We start from the raw sequence: 14885 nt of genomic DNA on the forward strand, positions 1-14885 counted from the left end.
TTCATATCAACACCACAGTCACTGTTACCTACACCGTGAACAGTCAACGTTCACACCCATGCACCATCATCACCATCACCACCATCGCTCTCACTATTAATATCACCATCATTATTACTGCCATTAATGATTTTCACCATCTGCATCATCATTAATACAGCAATCACCATCATTTTCACCACTGCTTCCATCTACCACCACACCACCACAGCATCGCCACCACTCATCATCTTCCCTTCACCATCTATGTAAATAACTCACTAAATCTGCATAACTTTTCAGTTTTTAATATGAAATCCAACACTGAATACGATACATAGACGGCCATATTTCTCACCATCCATTACTGACATCACTCATCACCATCACTACCTGTTACTTATCATCATCGTAATTATTATATCTGTCACTACTACGTTCACTGTCATACCAGTCATTAACCCTCACTATTTTCTGTCGCTACCACCATCACTATTATCTCTTAAAAACATCCCCAATATTACTTTCACTATCATAGTATCACTGCAAATCATCACCACCTGCTTTCACTATTACCATCACCATTATTACCAACACTACCACAATCACCACCACTATAATATCATCACATCACCACCTCACCATCATCACCATAATTTCTAAACACTACTACGTACTATTCCTATCACAACCACAGTCATCATCACCACTATCGCCTCTCACCACCATCACTACTACCGTCATCACCATTCCTCACCACTACCACCACCACCATTACCCTATCACCACCATCTCCACCGTCCCCACCTCTCCTATCACCACCAACACCATTATCACTGCGGGAGGGAAAAGAGGGTGTTCACTTTTTTTTTCACGTAAAATTGATAAAACAAGGTCAGAGAGAGAGAGAGAGAGAGAGAGAGAGAGAGAGAGAGAGAGAGAGAGAGAGAGAGAGAGAGAGAGAGAGAGAGAGAGAGGCGGTGTTCCTCGCTAAAAGGTCAGAGGATGTGTGTGTGTGTGTGTGTGTGTGTGTGTGTGTGTGTGTGTGTGTGTGTGTGTGTGTGTGTGTGTGTGTGTGTGTGTACTGTAAAACTTTAAGACAAACCTAACCTTAAATTACCATAGTTCACACACACACACACACACACACACACACACACACACACACACACACACATACGACTCCCTCACCTAATCAAGTTGAACAATAAAAAAAAAAGACAAACAGACAGACAGACAGACGAAAGAAGACCCCGTCCCAACAGGCCATTAATTAAGGTAAGGTAGGGAGCAGCAAGGCCAGGTGACACGGGTGATCAGCGCCAGATGGAGCGGGGAGGGACAGGTAAAAAGCCTCAACCTGTTTTCACTTAACGAATTTCTCCTCGGTTCGCGTTTATTTTATCTTTTCTTGTTCTAAGTTTTAAATTTTGTTGCTAGGTTAGAATACTGCAGGTGCATTCTTCTTCTTCTTCTTCTTCTTCTTCTTCTTCTTCTTCTTCTTCTTTTTCCTTCTCCTCTACGTCTTCCTCTTCTTCTTCTTATTATTATTATTATCATTATTCATTGCATATTTTAATACTACATACAGTTATTTTATCATCACTTCATTATTATTAAAGTGTTGTCACAGACACACACACACACACACACACACACACACACACACACACACACACACACACACACACACACACACACACACACAACAAACAAAAAACCCAAACTTTCCAGTGAGGCAAGGGTGTGAAGTGTGAGGAACGCAGATTTGAGAGAGAGAGAGAGAGAGAGAGAGAGAGAGAGAGAGAGAGAGAGAGAGAGAGAGAGAGAGAGAGAGAGAGAGAGAGAGAGAGAGAGAGAGAGAGAGAGAGAGAGAGAGAGAGAGAGAGAGAACAAATAGACATACAAACAAATAGGCAAACAAACAGACAGAGAATGAAAGAACAATACAGAAATACGAACAAAAAAACATACATAGAGGAGAGAGGAGGTGCGATACACTCCCTCACGGTCACCAGCAAGAGTAACGGAAGCACGAAACAGGATTGTCAATTTTGCACACCAAGAAAAAAAAAAAAAAAAAAAAGGAAAAAAAAAATAACTACTACTCTGACTACTACACCCACAACTACCTTTAGTCCTACTGCTACTATTACTACTACTACTACTACTACTACTACTGAGCTCGGTAAAGGTGGTACAAGCGACAATTCCAGCAACAACAGCAACAAATACTGACATCAGATTGGGAACACCACCACCAGCCAGGGGCGTTTCGATACTTCAAAGGTCGCGGGCAGGTACCAACACAGGCACCAATATATCAATGAGGAGGAGGAGGAGGAGGAGGAGGAGGAGGAGGAGGAGGAGGAGGAGGAGGAGGAGGAGTGTGGAGGGAAGAAGAGTTGTGAGTGGGGATTGATAAAAAAAAAGAAAAAAAAAACAGTAATATTTAAAAGAAAATTGTTATGATAAAAAGTAAATAAAAGAGAAACTCGTAGTAAATTGTAGCTCTCATTTGATTCGTGTGGCGTAGTAGTAGAAGTAGAAGTAGTAGTAGTAGTAGTAGTAGTAGTAGTAGTAGTAGTAGTAGTAATAATAGTAGTATTAGTATTAGTAGTAGTAATAACTGAAGTAGCAGCAGAAAAATAATAACAAAATACAAAATAAAATAAAAGCCAATTAAAATTCTCCTCCAGCTTGTCAATTACTCATAGCTTCCCCCAATCACCACATGTCATTAAATCCCAACTGACCCAGATACCCTTCGTTACCTGCACACACACACACACACACACACACACACACACACACACACACGCATATGTTTTGAGAAGACCATCCTTCACATATGTTCACTCTAGCAGCTGTATCCAACGTTCTCTCTCTCTCTCTCTCTCTCTCTCTCTCTCTCTCTCTCTCTCTCTCTCTCTCTCTCTCTCTCTCTCTCTCTCTCTCTCTCTCTCTCTCTCTCTCTCTCTCTCTCTAACAAACACAGCATAAAACATTAATACACACGTACTTATAAATCAAATCAAACTTATTTTCCTCTACTATGTGAATCTATACTGATGAAAGGACATACACATAATACACATAAATACATTGATATATATACGCATAAATACACAACTTGATGCGTCCTTCACCGCGAGACTCAAGCTACCTTCCATCTCTCACAGCCAAAGAAAAAAGGAGGGAAGGTTAACACAGACGCAGTAAAGCACAGAGGGACACGGCTTGGCATTATGGAAGTTAATTTAGTTATCTTCAGCACCGCTACCTATAAATCTCACGTCTCAGAGAGGCTAGCAGCAAAAAAATATTGGTAGTAGTTGTAATGTATTAAAAAATGGCTATACATAAATGTTCAAATGATCAGAGAGACTCAAGGCGTGTTTAGGTCATCTACTTCAGTCGTATTCAGTACTGCCAGAAGGGTGGTGGTGGTGGTGGTAGTAAGTAAAAGGAAGGCATGGCAAGAGTTAACCAGTTTTTTTTTTCAATCATTCTGTTCTGTTCTGTTCTGGTAAATTCTGAAACTCTGCCTGCTTCTGCATTTTCTCCTTCCTATGACTTGAACTCTTTCAAGAGAGAGGTTTCAAGACACTTATCTTTTAATTTTTTGACGATCTTCTCTGACTCTGTTTGAGGATTGGCACCTCAGTGATCTTTTTTTTTTTTTATCTTCCAGTTTTGTTGCCCTTGGCCGGAGTCCCTCATGCACACACAAAAAAAAAAAAAAAAATATTGCCCGTATTTGGCGGTTATCGTGAGAAGGAAGTCTGCGCCAAGTCCTTTCCAAACGCTGACGTGTGCTAGAAATTGACCATCACTAGTATTATGGATTTATCATGACGCTTCTTAAAAGGATCTTGTAGAGCACGAGAAAGTTAATGAGTCTTAAAATTACGATGATTATGAGAAACACACATCGTAAATTTCTGTAGTCTTAGAGAGTTAAGACAAATGACACATAAAAGTAGAGAGAGAGAGAGAGAGAGAGAGAGAGAGAGAGAGAGAGAGAGAGAGAGAGAGAGAGAGAGAGAGAGAGAGAGAGAGAGAGAGAGAGAGAGAGAGAGAGAGACCTTTAAGCATACAACCAAATCATAAGGACCAGAACTACAAATCTGACTAACTTATTGAAGAAAAACAGTGACTACAATATTCCCTTCCCCCCACACGCCACTCACCACCATGCACGCCCCTCGCTGTATAACTTCTTTGTTTTGAGTGTTTTGTTCTTGGTAATAGTTAATTCAGGATCCTGCACGCCGCCCTGTCCCCTTCTGATGTATTTCTCCAGCTCATGCAAACTTCGGGAACTCTGCCGTCTTAACTTGGGGTACGACAGGACGCATACCTCCTCCAGGAAAAGATGAGGGGGAGGAGGAGGAGGAGGAGGAGGAGGAGGAAGAAGAGAAGAAATAGAGAATGGTAAAGAAGAAAAACATTGAATAGTTATTGTTTCTCTCTCTCTCTCTCTCTCTCTCTCTCTCTCTCTCTCTCTCTCTCTCTCTCTCTCTCTCTCTCTCTCTCTCTCTCTCTCTCTCTCTCTCTCTCTCTCTCTGTGACGGACTCCATGCCCTTCTCTGTCTCTCCTTACACCCTCTTTCACCCCTCCTCTTCTTCCAGTCTCCTTCAGTCTCCTCCAGTCTCTTCCTCTTGAAACTTAAACGTAATTAAATGAAAAAAAAAAAAACCTCTCCCAACAACAGGTTCCTTCCAAAGAGACTTGCATCCTCATCCCAGTCACGTCTACCTGCACTCTCGGCTATCTAATTAACCCTAGCGCTGGCAGGTAACGCACTAGTGAATGGCTACACACCTTGCCGGGCCTCTCTTAGCATTGTGTATCAGCTCTTGAACCTGCAGTGGGAGGGACATGTAACGAAGGGCAGAGTTGGAGGGGAAGGAAGGGAAGGTGCATGAAAGGACAGGGAAGGGATGAAGAGGTGAGGGTGAAAGAAGGAAAGGAAGGTGAAGGTAGTGGAGGTGAAGGGTAGGGAAGGGAAAGGAAGGATGGAGAAGGAAAGGGAAAGTGATGGGTAAAACAATAAAAAAAAATAAGAGAACGGAAGGGATAGGGAGGGAATGAAAGGGAAGGAGGAAAACGAGAAAAGAGAAAGAGAAAAAAAATCGCAGAAGGGAAGGGAACGGAAGGGAAGGGAAGGTAAAACAAGGAAAAATATGAGAACGGAAAGGATAGGGAGGGAATGAGAGGGAAGGAGGAACACAAGAAAAGAGAGAGAGAGAGAGAGAAAAAAAAAATCTCGCAATCGGGATGGCAGCAAAAGGGAAGAGAAAGAAAAAGACCTACAATGTACATCTATGAACCCAGAACCCATCCTCCATTCCCCGCAAGCTCTCCCTCTTGACCTTCCCCACAAAAATGCGAGCCACAAAAAGCGCCTGGGGTAAACATTTCATATATCAGATACAGAGGCAATTAATAACGAGGCTTAATTGATCGTTATTAAATGAAGCGCAACGCACGCCACCGAACTGTGAGGGATGAACGCCCTGGGGGAAGCCGTGCCCTTGTTATCTGGGTCAGCAGTACTCATTATCCTGCCCCCCGCCTCCTCCACCCTCCACCACACACACACACATACACACACACACACACACACACACACACACACACATGGTGACCCAGTGAAAGGTTAAGATAATCTCTCTCTCTCTCTCTCTCTCTCTCTCTCTCTCTCTCTCTCTCTCTCTCTCTCTCTCTCTCTCTCTCTCTCTCTCTCTCTCTCTCATCTATTTCTAATCATCTCTCCTTCCTTTTTTTACTTTCCGGACTTTCACACTCTCCCTCCGATTTCTCACCATCTTCTCTCTCTATTTTTCTGCTCTCTCTCTCTCTCTCTCTCTCTCTCTCTCTCTCTCTCTCTCTCTCTCTCTGGAAGAAACACGCAAAATCGGACTCAGCATAATTATTCTCCTTCATCTTCGTCTTTTCGCTGCATTGCAATGGACTTTTAACCTCCTTTCCCCCCCCCTAGATAATTTTGAGGCAATCTTTTGTCTTCTGTCCTCCTCCCTCCTTCCTTTCTTGATTCCTTCCTTCTTTCTTTCTTTCTCCCTCATTTCTTTCTTCTACCTCATACCTTTCTTTATCTTTCTCCCTCATTCTTTCCTTTCTTCCTTATTACTTTCTCCCTCCTTCCTTCTTTCTTTCATTCTCTCATTCCTTCCCGGTAAAAGTATGTAAGAACGCAAGAGTCTCGCAGCTTAATCCGGTCGATGTGCAGTTCAGTTCCTTGGTTTAATCTCATTCTGTTCTGTAAAAAAGTCCACGAGGAAAGATTTTTAAGGGAGAGCCTTCCACTGATTCCCTTCCTCTCGCCTTTCTCTCTCTCTCTCTCTCTCTCTCTCTCTCTCTCTCTCTCTCTCTCTCTCTCTCTCTCTCTCTCTCTCTCTGACATGAAACTATTCAGGTCAATATAGACCTGTCATTTATATCCTGAAACACTTGAACGGCTCCTATTACAGTAATCATGATATCACTCGCGAGAGAGAGAGAGAGAGAGAGAGAGAGAGAGAGAGAGAGAGAGAGAGAGAGAGAGAGAGAGAGAGAGAGAGAGAGAGAGAGAGAGAGAGAGAGAGAGAGAGAGAGAGAGAGAGAGAGAGAGAGAGAGTGTGTGTGTGTGTGCTCGTGTGTATTTAAGCAGTTTAGTTCACTTAACATCACTACTTCTAAATTAAGACTATGCGTCATCACTTGAATCTGAAACTGATGACTATATATATATATATATATATATATATATATATATATATATATATATATATATATATATATATATATATATATATATATATATATATATGAGGCGCCTAGAGCCAGAGTAACGTAAGCGACACTCCGGCCGAAATGATAATTTTTATCGCATTGTCTTCCCCCACCTTCCTACTGTGGCGGGAAGCAAAGTAGAAGTCAGAATGGACACCGCAAAAGGGTCGAAAATTCACCCAAATGCAATTATCTGTAGACCCTTCGTGTCGCCCTCGAAGCAAGGCGATGAGCGGCTGGTACCAGAACGAAGTAACTCCCGCCTAGCAACCAGCAGCCAATGATGGCACAGGCTGCGCTTCACGTGACACGACTGACAGCAGTCTGCCTCCCCCACACCCCACACCCACAGACACTCGTGCACCATCCACCAGCTCCCCACCACTGAATGACACTCTACCTTTCTTTTACGCTAATACCCAAGATTCCATCATTATGGCGACAACAACATGCCCCCTGAGGAGCCAGAACCCTCTAAGGGGAAGGAAAAATGTGCGTAATCCTGCAGAGTGGAAGAAAAACTTAGCTAAAAGATGAAGGAATATGGGAGAAGCATTGGTGATCAGGTCTACAGGCCGCCATGTACAGGCACGGATAATGGGGCCTCCCAGTGCTGATGGCTGCTATGATAAAATTACATTGCCGATAGCCACAGTCTTGCACAGGGAATTTTGGGCCATCGGTACTTTTGCACTACAGAATGCCTACATACAGAAGCTATTTTTCTACCGTTTATCATTCTCCCCTGTTATTAGGTGGTCGGATTAGGAAACACGTGCACAAGTGTCGCTTACGTTTTTGCTTAATAAAAATTAGTACAACAATCAAGAATGGCTTCATTGGTGGTGAATGTCAATAACCTACATGCTGTTGAAACAACTTGACACATGAACAGGAATAAACAATGCATGCATGTCGGATAAACAAAATATTGCAAGTGTTGTTTTTTTCCACAAATAAACCGGATAAAAAAAAGCAGTCATCCATTAGCCTTGCAGAATGTTTCAATTCCACTAAATGCCCAGGTATAGGCTGTAAACCACATGCAATAACAAACATTTTGAAGCCAAGCCCTACTTCCTATCTCAGTTAATTGAGGAGATATTGCATTCTGAATGTTGCAAAACTTTGATCACTTTTCTCTCCGTTTTCTATTTCTGGCGCTTACGTTACTCTGGCTCTAGGCGCCTCATATATATATATATATATATATATATATATATATATATATATATATATATATATATATATATATATATATATATATATATATATATATATATATATATATATATATATATATATATATATATATATATATATATATATATATATATATATATATATATATATATATATATATATATATATATATATATATATATATATATATATATATATATATATATATATATATATATATATATATATAATCACCTTCATTACACGTCAGTTAAATCAACACATCGTTGCACCCAATCTGACAGCAAAATCCGGTCCAGTACTTACAGCTGTCATCATGCAGGAAGGCACCGGTACTTGTCAATCATATTATGGTAATGAGCCAGGCGGACAACACCTGCATTACCTGAAGCCAACAACCTCTCATGAATGCGAGTGACGAGTTATACAGTCAGTTCACACAGCACGATTTTTTGAATTTTAAATAAGCAATAGATAAATAAATAAATAAATAAATAAATAAATAAATAAATAAATCCTTTGCAAGGAAACAATTGTTATACCGGGTTCTGAACCAAACTGAACGCGCATTTATTTATCAATCTGTTTGTTTATTAATTCATTGTATTTATATGTTTTTTCCTGTTTAACATTTCTAAAAATATTTTCTTCCCACTTACTTAATACTACTTTCTTCACACCCTTATTGTCCTTCTACTGATACTCTATATTAATTAATCTCATCAGTAGCTGTATATGCCTATTATTAATTTATCAAATACCCCTTTTTTTTTCTATTTTGCATCCGGAATCCACTAATTTAAAACCTCTCTTCCTCACACCTTAGCAAGCCAGACGCAAACCACTCCAGACCACTACACATAAGATACGACAAGTTGCAAGAAGCCAGTACACCTACACGCGGCAGTCCCTCAATCCTTGTACTGAAAACCTATACTGAATCCACGCTTTATATCAGCAGGACTCCCCAGTACCTTCTCCACGCCTTGGCCAAGCCTGCACCATTACCTCAGTACGGTGTTCTCTCTACTGCAAGTGCTCCTCGTTACCTGAGTACATGGGTTCTTCTACGGGGAAAGGGCATGAGCTACTGATGCTCTGACCTTTGTCCTCATTCTCTTTTTTGATGCATTTCAACTTTATTCTCTCACTGCTATTCCTCTGTTGATGCTCTAATGTTTTCTCTCCCCTTTTCTCCCTTTCTGATACCTTCTAAACCTTTATTTTTTCATTACTCTTCCTCTATTATTGATGTTCTAGCCTTTCCTCTGTTTCCTATGCTCTCCTGCTGCATTCCAAGCCTAAAACACTATCCTCTTACTGCTTCTCCCCAGTTACTGATGTTCTAACGTTTCTTCTCCTTCCTCTCCCTTTCCGGTACATTTTTACTATTCTCTCACTCCTCTCCCTCTGTTACTGATGGTCTAACCTTTCCTCTCCTTCTCCTTCTCCTTTACATTATCACCTTCCTTGCTTTCCTCCTTCCACTCCTGACACTTTGACCTTTCCCCTCCTCCCTCTCCATTACTCTCTACATTGTAACCTCGATTATCTCTTTATTTTCCTCCCTTCATTCCTGACATTTTAACCTTTTTCTCTTCTATTTTCCTTCCTCTATATTGTAATTTGTTTTCTGGACTATTCCCTCCTTGCCTGTCTCCTTTCTTTCCTCTCCTGTCCCTCCGCATCAGTATCCTTCCTTATACTATTCTTTTATTATTCTCCTTCTTCCTCTTCTCTTCTACATTCTTTCTCTTATCCTTACATTATTTACTCCTTGCTCTTCTTCCCCTTTATCTCCCTTCTCCTCTAAAATTGTTTCTTGCACAAAATTTCCTTATTATTCTTCTCCTTCCTCTTCTCTTCCTCTACATTCCAGCTGTCTTTTACCCTTTCATTATTCTCTCCTGTCTCTTCTTCCCTGTTTCTTCTCCTTTCTCTCCTTAACCCATCCTTTCTTCACACTTTCCCCTTTACCTCTTTTTCTCTTTCGACTAACACTACTTCTTTTCATTTATTCTTTCTTTACTCTTACTCCTTAACCTTCCTTTCCTCTCTACTCTCCCTTTCTTTCTCCCTCACACACCCACTCACCCACCCACCCACACACACACACACACACACACACACACAATGATTGATGACCCTCCTGCTCAAGTCGCTCCCAACTGTACCTCGAGCTCTGAATTATGAACAGAAGCTTAATATCAGGGAGACGTGAAGCTTATAAGAAAGGTTCGCAGCGTAGGTCGCATGGCAAGAGAAGATTGACGTAGCAAATGAGATTAACTTGACTGTGCGTGAAGATTAAATTAAGGAAGGTTCATTAATTTACAAAGAGGTTAAGTGTAGTGAGTGAGTGAATGAGTAACAGAAAGAGAGAGAGAGAGAGAGAGAGAGAGAGAGAGAGAGAGAGAGAGAGAGAGAGAGAGAGAGAGAGAGAGAGAGAGAGAGAGAGAGAGAGAGAGAGAGAGAGAATAAGCAAGACATCAAGCTAAAGAGGACATGAACAAGTAACATCCCAGGAACTGCATTCTGAAACATTTCGGCGTCTTACCTACACTACTTTTAGCAGGCTACACTGGAGGGTAGCGGATTTTGGAACATATCGTCGTTTTAGCTTTTACGATGACCAGGCAATATTGGGAGATACTGTGGGTCTTCAAGAGTGTTTTCATGACTCTAGTGATGGTTTAACAAGGACTTTACATCATCAACAGGAAAAAAAAAAAAACATCCATGAGGAACTGTCTAATCATCTCTGTGGTGTCTGAAAATAGTCCTGACAAGACGCCAAAGAGTTTTAAGATACGAACCCTAGGAAGCCAAAACAGTAAAGAAATGAACCAAGCAACATGCAACTTAGAAAAATAAAATACACATCTATACAGTATGTCACGAACACAGAAGCGCATCACATAAACCAAGAGGAAAGAAATTAAAATGAAATAAGGCACTTTAGATATTCCTCATGCAGTATCTTCCCTTCTTTCCTTCTTCGTTCATTTCCCTTTCCGTGCCTGTCCCTCCACCCTATAGAAAAGAAACACCAAGCAATATGGAAAGAGAGCATTTTAGCCTCTTTTCTTCCGTCTCCACTGCTACCTGATCTTCCACCTCTTCCACCTCCTCCTCCTTCTCTTCCTATGACCCCGACGCATCACCTACCATCCTCTTTCCAATTTTTCTGCTTGTCATCAAACATATGCGAGGTTCTGGTCGGTGTCGCGCTCTGATCTGTTCCGTTTAGCAGCTCTGTGCTTTGCGGAGTTGTGCCATTTTGCTTGGGAAGTTCCGTCTTCGCCTCGTCTTCCTCCTCTCCAGCACCCGCCTCGTCGCGCCCCCTTCGAGAGAATGTCCCACCCATTTCACCTCGCACGCCCTTCTGACCGCGGGATTACCGTTAGCACAGTGCACAGTTCACGGTTCACGGTTCATTCACGTTCACGATAAGTCCAAGAAAACTACGATACACAATGAAAAACAACACATACACAGATTTTTTTCTCTCTTTTCTAAATGTCACAGAGATAAAGTGTTTTCCTGATAATGCTCAGTTATTTTTCGTCAACCGTGTGTAGGAGTGTCCGCGCGGAGAGGTGGTGAGGAGTGCGTAGTAGTGTGTGTGTGTGTGAGAGTGATGACAGGGTATGAATAGCTAAAGGGGGCTCGCAGGTGAGAGTGTACTCGTTAGTCCGTGTGTGTGTGTGTGGAGGGACGCAAGTGTTCGGCAGTTGGCCACTTATGAGTCATCGTTGTAAATTTGACGCTGTGGAATGTAATAGAGTGAAGGAGGGAAGGAGAACTGATAGAAGGAAGTGGAAGGAAGGAGGTACGGATATATCTTACACTACTATTTTTACTACTGCTACTACTACTTCTACTACTACTACTAGTAGTAGTAGTTTAGTTTTAGTATGTATTTTAGTTTGTGTACACATCTTGTGTGAATAAAGAATATTGAATTGAATTGAATTGAACTACCACTACTACTACTACTACTACTACTACTACTACTACTACTACTACTACTACTACCTCTACTAGTTTTAGTTCTTTATCAATCATCATAATTTGGCTCGCATCCAGTTCCTCATCCTTCCCGCCACAGGTGTTCCATGAAAGCAGGTGTGCACCCATAACTACTTAAACATAGGATAGCGAGAGAGCGAGCGAGAGAGAGAGACAGAGAGAGAGAGAGAGAGAGAGAGAGAGAGAGAGAGAGAGAGAGAGAGAGAGAGAGAGAGAGAGAGAGAGAGAGAGAGAGAGAGAGTTATATACATACCTCTACATAAGTGCACACACACACACACACACACACACACACACACACACACACACACACACACACACACACACCTAAATAATGATAATCACCACCTTCACCACTCAAGGCACGAGTTACACCTGCACATTCCACAAGTACTGACACAGCTTATGCACATTTCTGCACTGCCGCTTTTTCATTACGAGGCAAGCCGCTGCATTACAGTTATGGCTAAATGGTCAATAAAATTAATTTCTTACTTGCACTGTGTTGTGTTTTCTCTCAATGGTAAGTTGTCTCATTCACTTAAAGCTGCTAGTCGTCAGATTTAGACCCTTATTCTTAAATGTTTAGGTGACTTATATGAATTGTTTTTAACTGGCTCTAGTGAAAATGACTGGAGCTTTCATGGTTCTAGTGATTTTGTATCGTGAATTTTGGGGGAAACACCTTCCAAACACGGCTCGCCATTTGTGAGGCCTTTGAAAACAGTCCTTATGAGGGAACAAGGATGATGGCAATACTCAACAAAGATTTTGTATCATCAATTAGGGAAAACACCTTTGAGAACCTGACTGCGGTAATCATCTTTATGTCCTTTGAGAATAGTTCTTACGAGAGCAAAAAGTGTCAAAGAATACGAGTCTTGGCAAGGGAGATTGACAGAAGATAAGAGAAATTGAGACCGAAGGGAAAAAAAGTAGATAATGAAAAAAAGAATATGGTAAATAAACAGATCTTTTTTTACCGCGACCAACAAATGTTATGTTTTTCTTTCTTAAACTTGTCAGTAAGATAACGAAAAATACATGTAAATAACTATCCGTATCACACTTATTCAAAAATACATTCACTCTCTGGTATGTAATTATCGCTCCACAGAATCACGTCTCATTCCTGAATTGAGGGGGGACACTAAAGACTGAGCAAATTTTATATTACCATGACCAAATTTTAAACATGATACGAAATCTCGACTCAACTGTTCCTCGAAAATTCTCTCTCTCTCTCTCTCTCTCTCTCTCTCTCTCTCTCTCTCTCTCTCTCTCTCTCTCTCTCTCTCTCTCTCTCTCTCTCTCTCTCTCTTGAACGGCATCACAACCCCCAAACTCCCCAGACTATTACCACCACCATCACCACCACCACCACCACTATCAAAATCATCACCACCACCACCACCACTACCATCAAAATCACCACCACCATCAAAACCACCATCACCACCACCACTACCACCACCATTATAATCATCATCACTACCATAAAATCCACCACCACCACCTCATCACCACCACCACCACCACCAGCACCACCACCACCACCATCATCATCCCCGCTATCAGTACCACACCTCGGCCCTCAATGGCTCCTCGCTTCATTCTCCTAAGCCCAATGGCAAGACTCAAGCCAAGATTCTAATAACTATAAAATAGATTTGAAAAGTTGTGGGAATGAAAAGTTATATAAGTTTGAGAGAGAGAGAGAGAGAGAGAGAGAGAGAGAGAGAGAGAGAGAGAGAGAGAGAGAGAGAGAGAGAGAGAGAGAGAGAGAGAGAGAGAGAGAGAGAGAGCAGCTAGTGACCACTCCCCATCCCCTTTCCTCTCCCTCCCTCACTAACACAGCACGCGATACAAACCTTCACGTCACACAGCAGAAGATAACGAATAACACCATAACATTTAACTCTTTCAGTACCAGGTCTCAGTTTTTATTCATTCTGGATGACATCAAAGGATTTTATAAAGTTGAGGTCTTTAGGACTTTAATTTCTGTATTGGAAGCGCCAAAGATCTCAACTTTATTTAAAACAATAAACGATTTTCTGGTTAGGAAATTGGCTGTAATACTAAATGGGTTAAGCCTTTCACTGCGATACGAAACAATTAACAGCATCAGAAGCAATGCATAAAATCTTGGTAAAAATTTCACAAGAATGTTAGGAATGAAAAAGAATATATTTTGCAATTTCTGCCTAGTATAAAGATTGGAGGTAGCTATTGAACAAGAAAAGATGCCTCAGACTGATTAGTAATTAAAGAAAAAGATGAACCAAATACCAGTCAAGGGGTTTTAAAGGGGTTAAATGAACACAGTGCTACTAAGTACAAGAGCATGAGCCACTGATAAGATAAGAAGTTCTGTGTCTCTATAGTAGTACATTATAGTCTCCCTCATTACCTCCTTGTGAAACCTGCCTTTTAACCACTGAACTCTTTCCTGTCTTTCCTTTCTTATCCTTTCCTCTACTGTCTCTCTACTCTCTCATTTTCCAGCTGTTTGTCTCTCACTCTAGTCTGTTATTTTTTCCTCCTCTTCGTTTTTTATTCTCTTCACTTTCCAATACAGTATATCTCTCACTCCACTCTCTCCTGCCTTTTCCTTCATCTCTTCGCTTTTTATTCTGCTTTCCGATATAGTCTGCCTCTTTGGTGCTTCCCTCTATCCTGTCCTTCTTCTCTTACTGTGTTCTTTTCAATTACTCTATACCATCCATTTCTCTCCCACTCCACTTTTTCCTGTCCTTCTTATCCTTTCCTCCTCTCGCTCTCTAAATCCACTTCTAGTCCCCTTCGCATACAGACCTATCCCGCCCTTCCTTTCCTATGCTCCCCTCTGCTCTTTCTCCCTCTCTGTTCC

The 14885-nt window shown here is 41.3% G+C and overlaps 1 protein-coding gene across 1 annotated transcript in view; it reads right to left on the reverse strand.

The window, feature by feature from the left end:
* The window catches only part of LOC135101648 (multiple C2 and transmembrane domain-containing protein 1-like), a 169976-nt gene extending 158342 nt beyond the window's left edge, over nucleotides 1-11634 (reverse strand). Inside the window, exon 1 of the mRNA XM_064005938.1 lies at nucleotides 11150-11634. Coding sequence (XP_063862008.1) covers nucleotides 11150-11348 — 199 coding nt within the window. The 5' untranslated portion in view covers nucleotides 11349-11634. The remainder of the gene's footprint in view (nucleotides 1-11149) is intronic.
* Nucleotides 11635-14885: the final 3251 nt, after the last annotated feature.

The sequence above is a fragment of the Scylla paramamosain genome, chromosome 6 (genome assembly GCF_035594125.1).
Source record: "Scylla paramamosain isolate STU-SP2022 chromosome 6, ASM3559412v1, whole genome shotgun sequence".
Taxonomy (NCBI): Eukaryota; Metazoa; Arthropoda; class Malacostraca; order Decapoda; family Portunidae; genus Scylla; species Scylla paramamosain.